The 16,684-nt window shown below is 32.8% G+C and overlaps 1 protein-coding gene across 2 annotated transcripts; it reads left to right on the top strand.

Annotated features, from left to right (window-relative positions):
- The first annotated feature begins 696 nt into the window (after window positions 1–696).
- LOC127097314 (defensin-like protein 156) lies at window positions 697–5,266 on the top strand. 2 transcript variants are annotated; one of them, XM_051035810.1, is made up of 2 exons: window positions 697–792; window positions 4,988–5,266. In XM_051035810.1, the coding sequence occupies exons 1-2, from the start codon at window positions 741–743 to the stop codon at window positions 5,173–5,175; spliced, it is 240 nt and encodes a 79-aa protein (XP_050891767.1). In that variant the 5' UTR covers window positions 697–740; the 3' UTR covers window positions 5,176–5,266. The 2 variants fall into 2 exon arrangements, with proteins under 2 accessions (XP_050891767.1, XP_050891768.1); XM_051035811.1 differs by lacking the exon at window positions 697–792 and adding an exon at window positions 4,624–4,748.
- Window positions 5,267–16,684: the final 11,418 nt, after the last annotated feature.

The raw sequence follows: 16,684 nt of genomic DNA, 5'->3' as shown, positions 1-16,684 counted from the left end.
AAGCATGCTTAACTATTTGATTCCTATATTATCTGGTTTATGAAATTGGTCTCTCTATTTTAAATTTAAACTATTTTGGTCATCCTAATTTAAATTAAGCAGTTTTGGTCTTCCTCTCATACTTTTGCATTTAAAATTATCGATAATTCTATTTTTTTTAAATGATAAATTACTTGTAAAACACGTCAAATCACCGTATAACCATATTGTTGAACATTATATATGAACGTACAACTTAAAAAACAAACATCTCATCGATTTACTATCAAAAAATGTGAAAAAATGACTAAAACTGTTTGAATTCAAAATAGGAGACCAAAATTGTTTGAATTAGAATTAATTTCATGAATCAAGTAAAATTGAGGATCAAATTTGTAATTTAGCCCATAAAATATTATTTTGTATCAGATAAGTGTGCCATATTATTTTAATTTAGAATTGCTTGTCTTGTAAAAGTTAAAAATACATTTTTCTTGACTTATTTAATAGGTACATCATTTAACAACTACCAAACTAGAATTGTAAATCATATTTCCTTAAATATAATAAAAATTTATACTCAGTTATAAGAATTATAAAAATTAATTATTTTTTAAGTGGCATGAACATACATAAAAAATATATGTATTTACTACATATTTATAAATTATTTGATATTTGATGATTTCTATATAAACCTATGAAGTGCTTTTAACAAGAATGAACCTTATTTTGCTTTTGATATTCAAGCTATATTTGAGATGGCTAAGTTTTCTTTCATGACAATTATCGTCATTGTCTTCTTTATTTCAGGTATGATGAATTCTATATAAATGTGTTGGATAATAATATTGTTTTAGTCAAGCATTTATGACTATATTTTTTTAACAAATAGTATTCATGATTTTAGATGTTATCTCATATCCAAAGTTTTAACCAAACCTTTTTCAGAAAAATATTGTATGTTTTTAAAAGAATATATATAAGTTCACTTTAGAATTTGATATTGATATTTCTCAACCTTAATTTTTTTATTTTTGTTTTTTTTACAAGTATAGCAATGACAAATGCTAGAAACATATGGTCAAAAGAATGTGTCATCACTCGTGATGGTCAATGCCTCCCGACAGCTTGCAAAGAATGGTGTTTAAATACATATAAGGGTCATGGAGCATGCGTTGCTACCGTTGGAAATCCTCCTACTTATAAATGTGTTTGCACATACTATTGTTCCACCTAGAATAAAAATGTTTAGCTTTATTTTAAATGTAAAACTGTATTACAATAAATGGATAATCTCGAGATAAATACAATTGCAAAATTTTATTTAAGTGTTATGATATGATTGAGAACATAAAAATAATATTTTGACTAATTTTTTATTTACTATAGTCTAAGCTTAGATTCTTCAAAAATGTAGAGTTGTTGTAATGTATCAAAAATTCTATACTCCAAAATTTATTAAAATTGTAATAGCCAATATCAAAAATTAATTAGTCCAAGTTTTAAAAGTTCATGTCTCATGACACTCAAGAAATTAAAAAGGCTTAATTATTTGATTCATATCTTACGTGATTTATGAAATTGGTCTCTATTTTAAATTTAAACTATTTTGATCATCCTAATTTAAATTAAGCAGTTTTTGTCTCCCTCTCATACTTTTGCATTTTAAATTAATGATATTTCTATTTTGTAAATGATAAATTACTTGTAAAACACGAAAAATCATCGTATAACCATATTGTTGAATATTATATATGAAAATATAACATAAAAAACAAACATCTCATCGATTTTCTATGAAAAATATTGAGAAAATGACTAAAATTTGAGTTTAAAATAGGAGACCAAATTTATTTGAATGAGAATTAATTTTATGAATCAGGTAAAATTGAGTATCAAAACTGTAATTTAGCTAATAAAATATTATTTTGTATCAGAAAAGTATGCCATATTATTTTATTTTATAGTTGCTTTTCTTGTCAAAGTTAAAAATATATTTTTCTTGACTTATTCAATAGGTAGTTCATCAAACTATTAACAATTATAATTGTAAATTATATTTCCTTAAATATAATAAAAATTTATACTAAGTTATAAGAATTATAAAAATTAACTATTTTTTTATGTGGCATGAACATATATAAAAAATATATGTATTTACTATATATTTATTAATTATTTGATACTTGACTATTTCTATATAAACCTGTGAAATTCTTTTAACCAATGTTTTAAAAACCGGACCGAATCGGCCAGTTCAACTGTTTGGACCGGGAACCGGAGATGAATCCGATTGGATTAACCTTTCAAAATCGTTAATGGGTCCAAACCTGAATAAAGCCGAATAAATCGGATTGAACCGTCCAAAATCATTCGAACTAAAGAACCGGGGCCGGTACTGTGAACCCTCCCAGTTCAAAAAATTGCATCAAATTAACCTTTTTGTTAAAAAAATTAACATGTCAATATCAAAACTTAACATACATTTCCTAATCACGAAAAAGAATTCCATTTTTTTTACAACCATAAAAACTTCTAAATTTTGTCACTCCATTATAGTTTCTCTTTCAACCACACTCCATCATCATCATGTCGTCTCTTATAAACATAGTCACGATATTCAACTCAATATTGATTGTCGTTCAAGTCAATATTGTTTGTTGTTGTCGGGTAAGCCTTTTTTCTGTCGTAGTTTCACTCAAATTCATTTTTTGTTGTTTATGGAGTATGTTATATTATTTATTTTTGGTATTCTATCTTAATTATTTGAACTTTATTTTAGTTATTATATTCTATTATTTTAATTTTTGTTTGAATTATTTTAACTTATTTTATTATAATTCTTTAATTTGGTAAAATTATTCTTAAATAAAGTTTAAAATGAAGTGGAGAACTATGTTATCTTATTATATGTATTATTGATATTGTTGTACAAACTTTAGAATAGATTTTTGAAATATTTACTGTATTAAGTTGTGAACGTATGATTATGTGTGAGATATGTATGAAGTTTAGTTTCACATTAATAGTTTGTTTAATAAACGTAGGACCGTAGATTTAACCGGTTGAACAAATTAAACCTTAAACCGCAAGTTCCACCGGTTTCATTTCCAGTTTGATTTTTAAAACATTGCTTTTAACAAGAATGAACCTTATTTTGCTTTTGATATTAAAGATACAATTGAGATGGCTATGTTTTCTTTCATGTTAATTATCGTCATTGTCTTCTTTATTTCAGGTATGTTGAATTCTATATAAATGATGAATTCTCATATGTTGGATAATAATATTCTTTTAGTCATGTATTTATAACTATATTTTTTTAACAAATAGTATTCATGATTTTAGATGATATCTCATACCCAAATTTTTAACCAAACATTTTTCACAAAAATATTATAAGTTTTTAAAAGAATATGTATAAATACACTTTAGAGTTTGATATGTATATCTTTGTCACTTAATTTTTTAATTTTAATTTTAATTTTTTAGAGTTATAGCAATGACAAGTGCTAGAAACATATTGTCAAAAGAATGTGTCATCACTCGTGATGGTCGATGCCTTCCTATAGCTTGCAAAGAATGGTGTTTAAATACATATAAGGGTCATGGAGCATGCGTTGTTACCATTGAAAATCCTCCTACTTATAAATGTGTTTGCACATACTATTGTTCCGCCTAGAATAAAAATACTAAGCTTTATTTTAAATGTAAAATTGTATTAAATTAAATGGATAAATTCAAGATAATTAAAATTGCAAAATTTTATTTAAGTTTTTTGTTATGATTGAGAACATAAAAATAATATTTTGACTAATTTTTAATTTACTATAGTCTAAGATTCGATTCTTCAAAAAAGTAGAGTTGTTGTAATGTATCAAAAATAAATCAATAATAATATACTCAAAAATTTATTAAAATTATAATAGCCAATATCAAAAATTAATTACTCCAAGTTTTAAAAGTTCGAAATTAAGCATGCCTAACTATTTGATTCCTATATTATCTGGTTTATGAAATTGGTCTCTCTATTTTAAATTTAAACTATTTTGGTCATCCTAATTTAAATTAAACAGTTTTGGTCTCCCTCTCATACTTTTGCATTTAAAATTATCGATAATTCTATTTTTTTTAAATGATAAATTACTTGTAAAACACGTCAAATCACCGTATAACCATATTGTTGAACATTATATATGAACGTATAACTTAAAAAACAAACATCTCATCGATTTACTATCAAAAAATGTGAGAAAATGACTAAAACTGTTTGAATTCAAAATAGGAGACCAAAATTGTTTGAATTAGAATTAATTTCATGAATCAAGTAAAATTGAGGATCAAAATTGTAATTTAGCCCATAAAATATTATTTTGTATCAGATAAGTGTGCCATATTATTTTAATTTAGAATTGCTTGTCTTGTAAAAGTTAAAAATACATTTTTCTTGACTTATTTAATAGGTACATCATTTAACAACTACCAAACTAGAATTGTAAATCATATTTCCTTAAATATAATAAAACTTTATACTCAGTTATAAGAATTATAAAAAATAATTATTTTTTAAGTGGCATGAACATACATAAAAAATATATGTATTTACTACATATTTATAAATTATTTGATATTTGATGATTTCTATATAAACCTATGAAGTCCTTTTAACAAGAATGAACCTTATTTTGCTTTTGATATTCAAGCTATATTTGAGATGGCTAAGTCTTCTTTCATGACAATTATCGTCATTGTCTTCTTTATTTCAGGTATGATGCATTCTATATAAATGTGTTGGATAATAATATTGTTTTAGTCAAGCATTTATGACTATATTTTTTTAACAAATAGTATTCATGATTTTAGATGTTATCTCATATCCAAAGTTTTAACCAAACCTTTTTCAGAAAATTATTGTATGTTTTTAAAAGAATATATATAAGTTCACTTTAGAATTTGATATTGATATTTCTCAACCTTAATTTTTTTATTTTTGTTTTTTTTACAGGTATAGCAATGACAAATGCTAGAAACATATGGTCAAAAGAATGTGTCATCACTCGTGATGGTCAATGCCTCCCGACAGCTTGCAAAGAATGGTGTTTAAATACATATAAGGGTCATGGAGCATGCGTTGCTACCGTTGGAAATCCTCCTACTTATAAATGTGTTTGCACATACTATTGTTCCACCTAGAATAAAAATGTTTAGCTTTATTTTAAATGTAAAACTGTATTACAATAAATGGATAATCTCGAGATAAATACAATTGCAAAATTTTATTTAAGTGTTATGATATGATTGAGAACATAAAAATAATATTTTGACTAATTTTTTATTTACTATAGTCTAAGCTTAGATTCTTCAAAAATGTAGAGTTGTTGTAATGTATCAAAAATTCTATACTCCAAAATTTATTAAAATTGTAATAGCCAATATCAAAAATTAATTAGTCCAAGTTTTAAAAGTTCATGTCTCATGACACTCAAGAAATTAAAAAGGCTTAATTATTTGATTCATATCTTACGTGATTTATGAAATTGGTCTCTATTTTAAATTTAAACTATTTTGGTCATCCTAATTTAAATTAAGCAGTTTTTGTCTCCCTCTCATACTTTTGCATTTTAAATTAATGATATTTCTATTTTGTAAATGATAAATTACTTGTAAAACACGAAAAATCATCGTATAACCATATTGTTGAATATTATATATGAAAATATAACATAAAAAACAAACATCTCATCGATTTTCTATGAAAAATATTGAGAAAATGACTAAAATTTGAGTTTAAAATAGGAGACCAAATTTATTTGAATTAGAATTAATTTTATGAATCGGGTAAAATTGAGGATCAAAACTGTAATTTAGCTAATAAAATATTATTTTGTATCAGAAAAGTATGCCATATTATTTTATTTTATAGTTGCTTTTCTTGTCAAAGTTAAAAATATATTTTTCTTGACTTATTCAATAGGTAGTTCATCAAACTATTAACAATTATAATTGTAAATTATATTTCCTTAAATATAATAAAAATTTATACTAAGTTATAAGAATTATAAAAATTAACTATTTTTTTATGTGGCATGAACATATATAAAAAATATATGTATTTACTATATATTTATTAATTATTTGATACTTGACTATTTCTATATAAACCTGTGAAATTCTTTTAACCAATGTTTTAAAAACCGGACCGAATCGGCCAGTTCAACTGTTTGGACTGGGAACCGGAGATGAATCCGATTGGATTAACCTTTCAAAATCGTTAATGGGTCCAAACCTGAATAAAGCCGAATAAATCGGATTGAACCGTCCAAAATCATTCGAACTAAAGAACCGGGGCCGGTACTGTGAACCCTCCGGTTCAAAAAATTGCATCAAATTAACCTTTTTATTAAAAAAAATTAACATGTCAATATCAAAACTTAACATACATTTCCTAATCACGAAAAAGAATTCCATTTTTTTTACAACCATACAAACTTCTAAATTTTGTCACTCCATTATAGTTTCTCTTTCAACCATACTCCATCATCATCATGTCTTCTCTTATAAACATAGTCACGATATTCAACTCAATATTGATAGTCGTTCAAGTCAATATTGTTTGTAGTTGTCGGGTAAGCCTTTTTTCTATCGTAGTTTAACTCAAATTCGGTTTTTTGTTGTTTATGGAGTATGTTATATTAATTATTTTTGGTATTCTATCTTAATTATTTGAACTTTATTTTAGTTATTATATTCTATTATTTTAATTTTTGTTTGAATTATTTTAACTTATTTTATTATAATTCTTTAATTTGGTAAAATTATTCTTAAATAAAGTTTAAAATTGTTGGTGCAAAGGTAGAATATATGATGAATGGAAATATTCTTATTCAGAGAATGATGGCTACAAAAAGGATTAAAAGTTACAATGATTGACACCCTATTTATAAGCCTCTAACAAACTTAAATTTGAATCAAATCTAATATCTAACAAACTTAAATATGAATCAAATCTAATATTTAAATCTAATATCTAACAAACTTAAATATGAATTAAATCTAATAATTAAATCTAATACCATCCCTTAATTCATATTCCATCAAAACTTGTAACACCAATTCCATCCCTTAATCTGAGAAATTGATCAGTCTTGATAGCTTTCGTCAGAACATCTGCCAACTGCTTCTGAGTGCTGCAGTGTACAACTTCTAACACTCCCCTCTGAACTTGATGTCTCAGAAAATGATATTTGGTCTCAATGTGCTTGCTTCTCCCGTGCAACACTGGGTTTCTGGCAAGATTGATTGCAGACTTGTTGTCAATCATCAGCTTCAGAGGTTTGTTTACTTTAATCTTCAGATCCTGCAATAGATTCAGAATCCACACAGCTTGGCATGCAGTAACAGCACCTGCAATTGATCGCTCGACTGGGTGAGTCGAGAATGGGATACAAACTGCAAGTGCACAGTTCTATCGCGTAGTTTTAAAAGATATCGATCCCACAGGGACTTATGAATCGATATACCGTTATCTAAGGTTACTACGTAAATCTAAGGTGAAAATGTTTGATTGTTTGGGGAAAAACTAAGAGCTAAACTAATATCTAGATTAAATATCAATAAAACGGATATCGGTATGTAGTTCGTCAAAACTAGGGAATCAAGTCTTTGTCGGTTTCTTGGTTTTAAAATGAATCGTTACGGTTAACTTCATTGGTTAAAGGTTCTATCTCAAACTCTCGCTCTGTTGAATAAACCATGATCTTATATTAATGTTGCTGTCACTTATAATTAAGTCAAAAACCATATTTTGAAAACAATAAAGTTGCAGAAACTCTTTTTAAGAAAATACTGACCGTTTTAAACACCCTTATCTCAAACTCTCGCTCTGTTGACTTAGGTTATATAATTAAATTCAAATGCTTAACTCTCGTCCTCACATCCAATCTTTAAAAATACTTTTTGGAAAAGGTCAGAATTTAATTAACTCTAAAACTTGCTCTCGCCCTGATCTAGAATTAATGCCTAACTTACACTGTCCAGTTAAAATCTCAAACTCTCGCTCTATTGATTTTAACTTCTTTATGTCTTTTACTTTTGTAAAAAATCTTGTTATTAAACCTGTAAGTTGAAACCGTAAAAAGATTGATTTTGATTTTAAGTTTAAATAGACCGACTCAGTCTTGATCCCTTATTCTGCTTACTTTACATACCGATACCTAGGCAAATTAGCCAGACATGCTAAATAAATAAGAATTTATATCATGCATAAACAGACTCATTCCAGGCAGGCAATATGAATAAACAATAGAATAAAACATTAAAAATTAAATAACAATTAAAGAACCTGAATGCGTAATACAATGGTCTTGAACACTCCACCACAAGCCGGTAGGATTTGTTCTTGGATTCTTCAATTAGACAGTAAATTAAATCAAGGAAATAAAACTGGAATATAACGTAAGGTTAAATCCGGTATAAAGTTGCACAATAGTTTCCGGTGTAGAAACTATTATGCGAAAAATATCTAAAAGCTAAAACTGGAAAGGTAAATTTGCAAGGGAAAAAAGAATGTAAAGCTTGCAAAAGAAATAAATAAAATAAACAATGCTAAGTTGCTGGAAAGGAAGAAAAATAAGCAAAGGCGTGAAAAGAAAATTGGCAGAGCTTCGGCAAACTGAGCGTGCAAAAACTGAGTCTTTTTTAGGTTTGTGAGATGGCTATTTATAATAGCCTTGGTAACTGCCTTCCGTTTCCCACGAGTCTTCAGCATGGCTAAATACACGGCGTGGGCATAGGACACGAACTCTCTCAACGTTCTTCTTCAATTCTTCTGAGAGCGTGACTTGCGCCAAAAAGCTAGTGGAATGGTGTGACGCTCGTCACACCATGTGTGACGCTCGTCACAGGGATGCTTCTAGTGTGACGCTCGTCACAACCCTTGTAACGCCCGTCACAGGCACAACGTGCGCTTTCTTTTGGGCTGGGCTTGGTCTTTGATATTTGTTTCCTTTTTACTCCTTTCTACACCTCCTTTTCTTCCCTTTTTCACTTTTGCTTCAAAATGGGTACCTGATGTAAATAGAAAAGAAATACTGCATAATATCTGATAAAATGGGATAAATTAAAGTAAATGATAATATAATCTAATTGAATTAAGTCTTCAAATGTGATATAATTTCATGTTATCAAACTCCCCCATACTTAAATCTTTGCTTGTCCTCAAGCAAAATTCAGTATAGAACTTGTTAAAAGTTTTAGCCAGATGAAATTTCAAAGCACACATCAATTCGTACTAGGTTGCAAATGGATTTTTGTTTAGGAGGACTCGAGTTTAATCTTGACATCAACAACTACCGTTACAACTTAGATAACCCTACTTTATGCCAATCAGTTCAAGTACCTTGTGATAGCTATCCTGGTTCCTTTAGTCTTATTTCACCCGCTTTCATTCTAGCGAAATCACATTAAGCCCTTTATCTTTTCGCGCACATAGTGGAGTAACCGGTTAGTGATTATGATCCGCTTTTAGCTAGAAGTTCTGGTACATAAGTCGGATAACTTCATTATTCAGTCCATTGCAAATTGCGGGGGATCGAACCGTAGTCCGCCCTACCGAGTTCAGTACCAGATTCCTACTGAACCAACTCATAATGGGTCTTTCGTATTGTGCTTTTGCATGATCTGCAACCTTTAGATTAAATGATCTGGTAAGGATCACCTAATTTAATTAGTGCATTTCTTGATATATTTATATATCTTAGGTTACTTTGGGGATCATTCACTTATATTCATCGGCTCTCCACGTAGTTTGCTATTAAGATGGTGCTGACTTCTGTATAAACTACTTGGGGTTGCCATAGAACTAAAAGTTCAAGGAATCGGTATAATAGGTACTTATCTTGATCTAACATATTGAGGTTCTCAGAGCGTTGTTATGGTAATGATTTTGTTTTGATTTCACTCAAATTTTTTTAAGTAAGCAACCTTTATACTTATTGGGTGTGTTAAAAAAAATTTTTGTTATGGCTCAAGAAAATTGAGGGGAATAGATAATAAGAATTTTTCACATTCGGACTTGACTTAAAATAAATATATATTATAATAATTTTTTTTTTTTTTTTTTTCATAATAAGAAAGGGAAATAACAATGAAAAGGGAAAATAACATACTTGAAAAAAAGGTAATAGGAAGAATATTGTTTCCCCCCCATACTTAAACTAAACATTGTCCTCAATGTTTTAAGGGAAAGAAATACAAAATGGAAATGAAAAGAAAAAGGAAATATAACTAAGGCTGCCTACCGCCTCTGGTTCTTGGACCTGGTGATCTTTGACGTATGTCTAAGTTGTCGAACCTGCTAAACAATTCAGTAAACCGCTGGTCGGTTATGGCATTCCGAGCATCCTGTTGCTGTTGCATTTGACGCATCATCTGCATCATCTCTGCATTCTGTGCCTGCATGCCATCAATAGCATCCATAATGTCGTCGTTGGTCGCAGGCCTTCTTCGTCGACGACGTTGGGAGGATGGGCCGGCTGCATTACGGGAAGGGTTGAGCGGGACTGATTGTTGTGTTGGCGGATGGTCACCTTGTTCCATTTCTTCAAACTCATCAGTTTGCTGGTTTGTTTGTGAAGGCTCGGTGGTTTCAGGAGCGCTAAGATCGTAGAGGTGGCGGTCGGGGTTTGTGACATCAGTTAGGGTGGTATTGGGTAGCACAACACTCGGGACTGCTTGGTTGTTCACCATAAGATAATAGCCTCCGCCTACTCTGTTTTTAATCAGGCGGCTAGAACGGCAATAGCTGATATCCATAGACAGGGGAGGTAGGGATTCTAAAGTTTGGAGTCTATCCCCTAGGTTCAGGCCAAGTGCTATGGAGGTTATTAATCCACCAATTATAAAGGGTTGCCGGCCTCTAGCACATAAGGTGCGGATATGATGAAAGAGAAAAGAGGCGGCGTTTACCTGGGCTTGCGGTTCGAAGACGCACTGGAGGAAAAATAACTCCTTTGAGTTGACCTTGCTGTTGTTTGGTCTACCAAAAACTGTGTTTTGCAAGATACGGAGAAAATAACGGATGGTGGGGTTATGGATGTGGGAGAGAAGGAGTTCTTCCCAGTTGTAGGTCTCTATACGGAAATTTTCTTAAAAAGGTCAAAAACGCCAACTGTGTTCCAGTTTAGGTCGGGAGGGATTCTGGGGTAGACTTGGCCTTCTGTGGTAAATTGTAGCATGGTACTCAATTGGTTTTGGGTTAGAGAGTACTCGGTGTTAAACATGCGGAAGGTTGCGGTACCGGTCAGAAATTCACCCTCACCGGCGGGAGTGGTGTAGTCGTAAGAACTTAGGAATTCTAAGGTTAGGGAAGGGTAGGTGGGTTGGTTATGAGTGCAAAGGAAGGTTAAATCGGCTTTACGGAGCATCCACTCGATACCTTGGAGTAAGCCTAATTGTTGTAAACAAGTTAAATCGGGGTACCTGGTGGAAGCGACGCCTCGCTGTTGGAAGCGCTCGAATTGCTCTTGCTGATAGTTGTCATCTCCGGATCGGAAGATGATATTTCCGAAATTTTGATTTCCCGCCATTGTGATGAATTTTTGAAGGGATGATTTGGAAAGAAAAAGAAATGTATTTGATATGAGAGAATTGTTTTGTGGTGAATGGAGGAAGTTTTGGTAGGTATTTATAGGGGAGGGATTGGAAGGTAGAAAGAAAAAGTGGTTGAAGAGTAATTAAGTGTGGTAAACGAAAAAATGAATGGGGAAGGTAAAAATTAAAGTGTAACGTTCGTCTCCAACGGCTCCCTAACGTTCACATGTCTGAGGGGCGTTACGCTCGTCACAAGGCTGTGACGTTCGTAACAGGCGTTTTGCGTGCCGTTCGTCATGGAGTGTGTGACGCTCGTCACACAGTCCTTTTTGGCAAGGCTTCAGTAGCGCTTCACAGAATTACTTTGGTAGCGTATTTTAATGTTTCATTTTGCTTATGATCATTTTTAGTCTGCAGTTTTAATGTATTGTGCACGCTTACTTGCTTTGTATAATAATAATAGGTAACAACAGTAGAGCATAATAGCCATTGCATAATAAAATTAACTAAACAGCTTCAATAAAAATGATCATAATGTATTACAGGGAAGGAAAATAATGAAATGAAATAGAAATAAACATGAATTCAAATAACATTAATGAAAAATCTAGCCTAAAACTAAATAACTTAGAAAGAAAAATAACTAAATTCCATCTATCTTCGGATCTCTGGCCGGAGGAGCAAAAGAGTTAACATGATGCCGTAACATACGTAACTGACTTGCCGTGCTGCTCATGTATTCTAGGATTTCAAGTCTCAAGCTGTGGAAATCTTCCCTGAGGGCGTCTTGTTCTGACATCAAGGCTTCAATGACGGTTTTAATATCTGTTCCTGGCATATGATGTCGGAGATCAGGCATGGCTGATTCTTCGGTCAGGGCAGGCTGAGGGGGAGGATCAATATCATAGTAGCCTGAAGGTGTCTGAGGGTCAGATTCAGCAAGAGAGGTATGGTCAACATAGTGCTCATAGTCATCACAAATCTCATAGTCCTGGATGGATTCAGTGGATCCAGCAGGAGTTGGGGTTTCATTCAGGTTATAGAGCCAGTTCCTTTGGTTGTGAACACTAGTTCTAGGATCGGGCATGGTGAATAGGCAGAGAACCTGGTTATCAATAATAAGCTCGAACTCATCAGACCCTATGTTTGCTATAAACATAGTGTTGAAGAGGAAAGGTATACTCATAGTAGTAATGCCACAAAAAGGGCTAAGGTCAAGCATAGGCTGACGTAATCCAATAGCATTACCTATCATAGTGATCAAACCGCCTATTCTAATGGGTGCTCGCTCATCCTGGATAAGGTGGTCCAAATTAGCTAACATAAAAGTAGCACCGTTTACTGGACGGTTCTGGGAAGCACAAAATATGATGAAGAGTTCATCACGTGAAACTGAAGTACTATTTGGCTTCTTCCCAAATAAAGTGTGGGTCAGGATCTTATGGAAATAGCGAAAAGCCGGGTTATGTATGTTTCCAGAGAGAAACTCATGTTCCTCGGGCTCATCATTTCCAGTCAGCTTACCCCAAAAGTGTTCAAGCTCTCTATATTCAAAAAGTTCTTCCTGGCTTACAGTGAATGTATCAAAGGAGGTAGGAAAACCCAAAAGGTCGGTGAAGTCTCTAATATTAAATTGGTACTCCATATTGAACATTCTGAACTGGATAAAACCTCTGCTAATTCCTTTTCCATGGCTAGGTAGATAGATTAATGAACTAAGGAATTCTAGTGTGAGTCTCCGGTAGGTGGTGAAATGTCTCAGGATAGGGGAGGTCTCCCATCCTATCTGATTCAGCAAAAACAGGACACTCTGTCTCAGTCCAAGGGCAGTCATAGCCCAATCATCAGCATATAAACTAGGTAGCATCTCTCTAGCGGCTAGTTCTTCAAACTTTCGTTTCTGAGCCATTCCTCTGAACTTGATACCCATACGATCAGAATGTCCCATCTGGTTAGTGTTAGCTAGAGAAAAGAAACATGAGTTTAAGTCAGGATTTGGCCAAATGCCGAAAGAAGAAAAGAATTATTATTATTATATATATATATATATATTTTTTTTTTTCTTTTTGAATAAATCAATAATGAATACTAAATAGAAATTAAAAGAAATAATTAAGAGAAAAATAGGGAATTGATAATAATAATAGAATAATAAAATAACAAATTAATTTGTGGGTTGTCTCCCACTAAGCGCTTTGTTTAAATGTCGCAAGCTCGACAAAAAAAACTGTTAAATATAGTCTATGAGTCCTGGGGGCGTTTCGTCTAAGTGTAGAATCTGCGAATCCTCGTTGGTTTCCGCATAGTGATAATGTTTCAGACGTTGCCCGTTTACGGTGAACGGTTCTGTAGATTGTCCTTTTATTTCTACCGCTCCACTGGGAAAGATTTTAGTGATATGAAAAGGTCCTGACCATCTGGATCGTAGTTTTCCCGGGAATAACTTTAGTCTAGAGTTAAATAAAAGTACTGCGTCGCCTTGCTTGAAGATTTTCCTTGATATACGCTTGTCATGCCATTGTTTTGTTCTTTCTTTATAGATTTTGGCATTTTCATAGGCGTCTCTTCTGAGTTCCTCTAATTCGTTTATGTCAAGGATTCTCTTTTCACCGGCGGCTTTATAATTCAAATTTAAATTTCTAATAGCCCAATAGGCTTTATGTTCTAATTCTACCGGGAGGTGACAGGATTTTCCATAAATGAGCTTAAATGGGGTCGTCCCTATGGGAGTTTTATAAGCAGTTCGGTATGCCCATAAAGCTTCTGGTAATTTCAATGACCAATCTTTCCTTGAAGTGGCGACCGTTTTTTCTAGTATCTGCTTGATTTCTCTGTTAGATACTTCCACTTGTCCACTGGTTTGAGGGTGGTAAGGTGTTGCTATCCTATGTCTCACTCCATATTTAAGTAGTAGTTTTTCGAGTACCTTGGATATAAAGTGTGATCCACCATCACTGACTACTATTCTTGGGATGCCAAATCTCGGAAATATTATATTTTTAAAGAGTCTAGTTACTACTCGGGTGTCATTTGTTGGAGAAGCTATAGCTTCGATCCATTTTGATACGTAGTCAACTGCCACGAGTATGTATTTGTTACCGAAAGAGGATGGGAAAGGTCCCATGAAGTCTATCCCCCACACGTCAAAAATCTCTACTTCCAAAATACCTTTTTGTGGCATCTCGTCACGTCTAGATATGTTTCCCGTGCGTTGACATCTGTCACACTCCTTAATAGCCGCATGTACGTCCTTCCATATAGTTGGCCAATAAAAGCCAGCTTGTAGGATTTTAGAGCAGGTCTTGGATGTACTTGTGTGTCCGCCATAAGGCGCAGAGTGACAGTGTTGGATTATATTTTCTACCTCTTCTTCGGGTATACATCGACGGAAAATACCATCGGGGCCTCTTTTGAAAAGTAAGGGATCATCCCAGTAATAGTGTTTTATGTCGTGGAAGAATCGTTTCTTCTGCTGGTAAGATAAAGTAGGTGGAACTATTCCGGCAGCTAAATAGTTGACTAGATCAGCGTACCATGGTATGACAGATATAGCTAAGGTGGTTTCTACTTGCATGTCGGAGTTGTTCTCTTCCAAAGTAGCTATGAGTTTATCATACGAGAAATCATCATTAATGGATGTTCTTTCTGGTTCAAGGTTCTCAAGTCTAGAGAGATGGTCTGCTACTACGTTTTCAGTTCCTTTCTTGTCCTTGATTTCTAAGTCGAATTCTTGCAGTAACAAGATCCATCTTAGGAGTCTAGGTTTAGCATCTTTTTTTGTTAAAAGGTACCTGATAGCAGCGTGATCAGTGTAAACTATTATTTTGGCTCCTACCAGGTAAGAACGAAATTTATCTAGCGCAAATACCACTGCTAGGAGTTCTTTCTCGGTTGTGGCATAATTCATCTGTGCTTCATCCAGGGTTCTGCTAGCGTAATATATAACGTGAAGCTTTTTATCCTTTCTTTGTCCTAGAACAGCACCTACAGCATAATCACTGGCATCGCACATTATTTCGAATGGTTCATTCCAGTCTGGTGTCTGCATAATGGGTGCGGAGATCAATGCTTGTTTAAGAGTTTGAAATGCTTTTAAACAGTTATCGTCGAATATGAATTCAGCATCTTTCATCAACAGTCCGGTTAAGGGTTTAGTTATCTTAGAGAAGTCTTTGATGAATCGTCGGTAAAAACCGGCGTGTCCTAAAAAGCTTCGTACTTCTCTCACAGTTCTTGGGGGTTGAAGATTTTCGATTACCTCTATTTTGGCTTTGTCTACTTCAATTCCTCTGTTCGAGATGATGTGTCCTAAAACAATGCCTTCTTGTACCATAAAGTGGCACTTTTCCCAATTAAGTACTAAGTTTACTTTTACACATCGTTCCAGAACTCTTTCCAGGTTTTCAAGGCATTCTTCGAAACTTTGTCCGTATACAGAAAAGTCATCCATAAATACTTCCATGATGTTTTCGAGAAAGTCGGCGAATATTGCCATCATGCATCTTTGAAAAGTTGCAGGGGCATTACACAGACCAAACGGCATTCGTCTATAAGCGAAGGTACCAAAAGGGCATGTGAATGTTGTCTTTTCTTGGTCATCAGGGTGAATTGGTATTTGAAAGAAGCCTGAATAACCGTCTAAATAACAGAAATGTGAATGTTTAGCTAATCGTTCTAACATCTGGTCAATGAATGGTAAAGGGAAATGATCTTTTCGGGTTGCTTTGTTTAGTTTCCTATAATCAATGCACATTCTCCATCCCGATTCGATTCGTTTAGTTATAGTTTCTCCTTTTTCGTTTTTAATAACGGTTATGCCTCCTTTCTTTGGTACAACGTGTACAGGACTAACCCATTTGCTATCAGATATAGGATATATAATACCTGCTTCTAATAACTTGGTTATTTCTTTCTTTACTACCTCACTTAGGATCGGATTTAGTCTTCTCTGGTGTTCCCTAGAGGTTTTACAGTCTTCTTCTAACATGATGCGGTGCATACAAATAGAAGGGCTTATTCCTTTGAGATCGGTGATGTGGTATCCTAGTGCGGTTGGATATTTTCTTAAGATATGTAGGAGTTTTTCTGTTTCGAGTCTTCCTAGATCTGCATT

This window comes from Lathyrus oleraceus, chromosome 6 (assembly GCF_024323335.1).
Source record: "Lathyrus oleraceus cultivar Zhongwan6 chromosome 6, CAAS_Psat_ZW6_1.0, whole genome shotgun sequence".
Classification (NCBI taxonomy): Eukaryota; Viridiplantae; Streptophyta; class Magnoliopsida; order Fabales; family Fabaceae; genus Lathyrus; species Lathyrus oleraceus.
The sequence above is the reverse complement of the archived record's forward strand: the minus strand, read 5'-3'. Positions and strand labels throughout refer to the sequence as shown.

What these genes read in the sequence shown, in the direction of transcription:
- LOC127097314 (XM_051035810.1), top strand. Translation starts at nt 741, where the DNA reads ATGGCTAAGTTTTCTTTCATGACAATTATCGTCATTGTCTTCTTTATT. An exon ending in CATTGTCTTCTTTATTTCAG is followed by an intron (nt 793 to 4,987) that starts GTATGATGAATT and finishes TTTTTTTTACAG; the next exon opens with GTATAGCAATGACAAATGCT.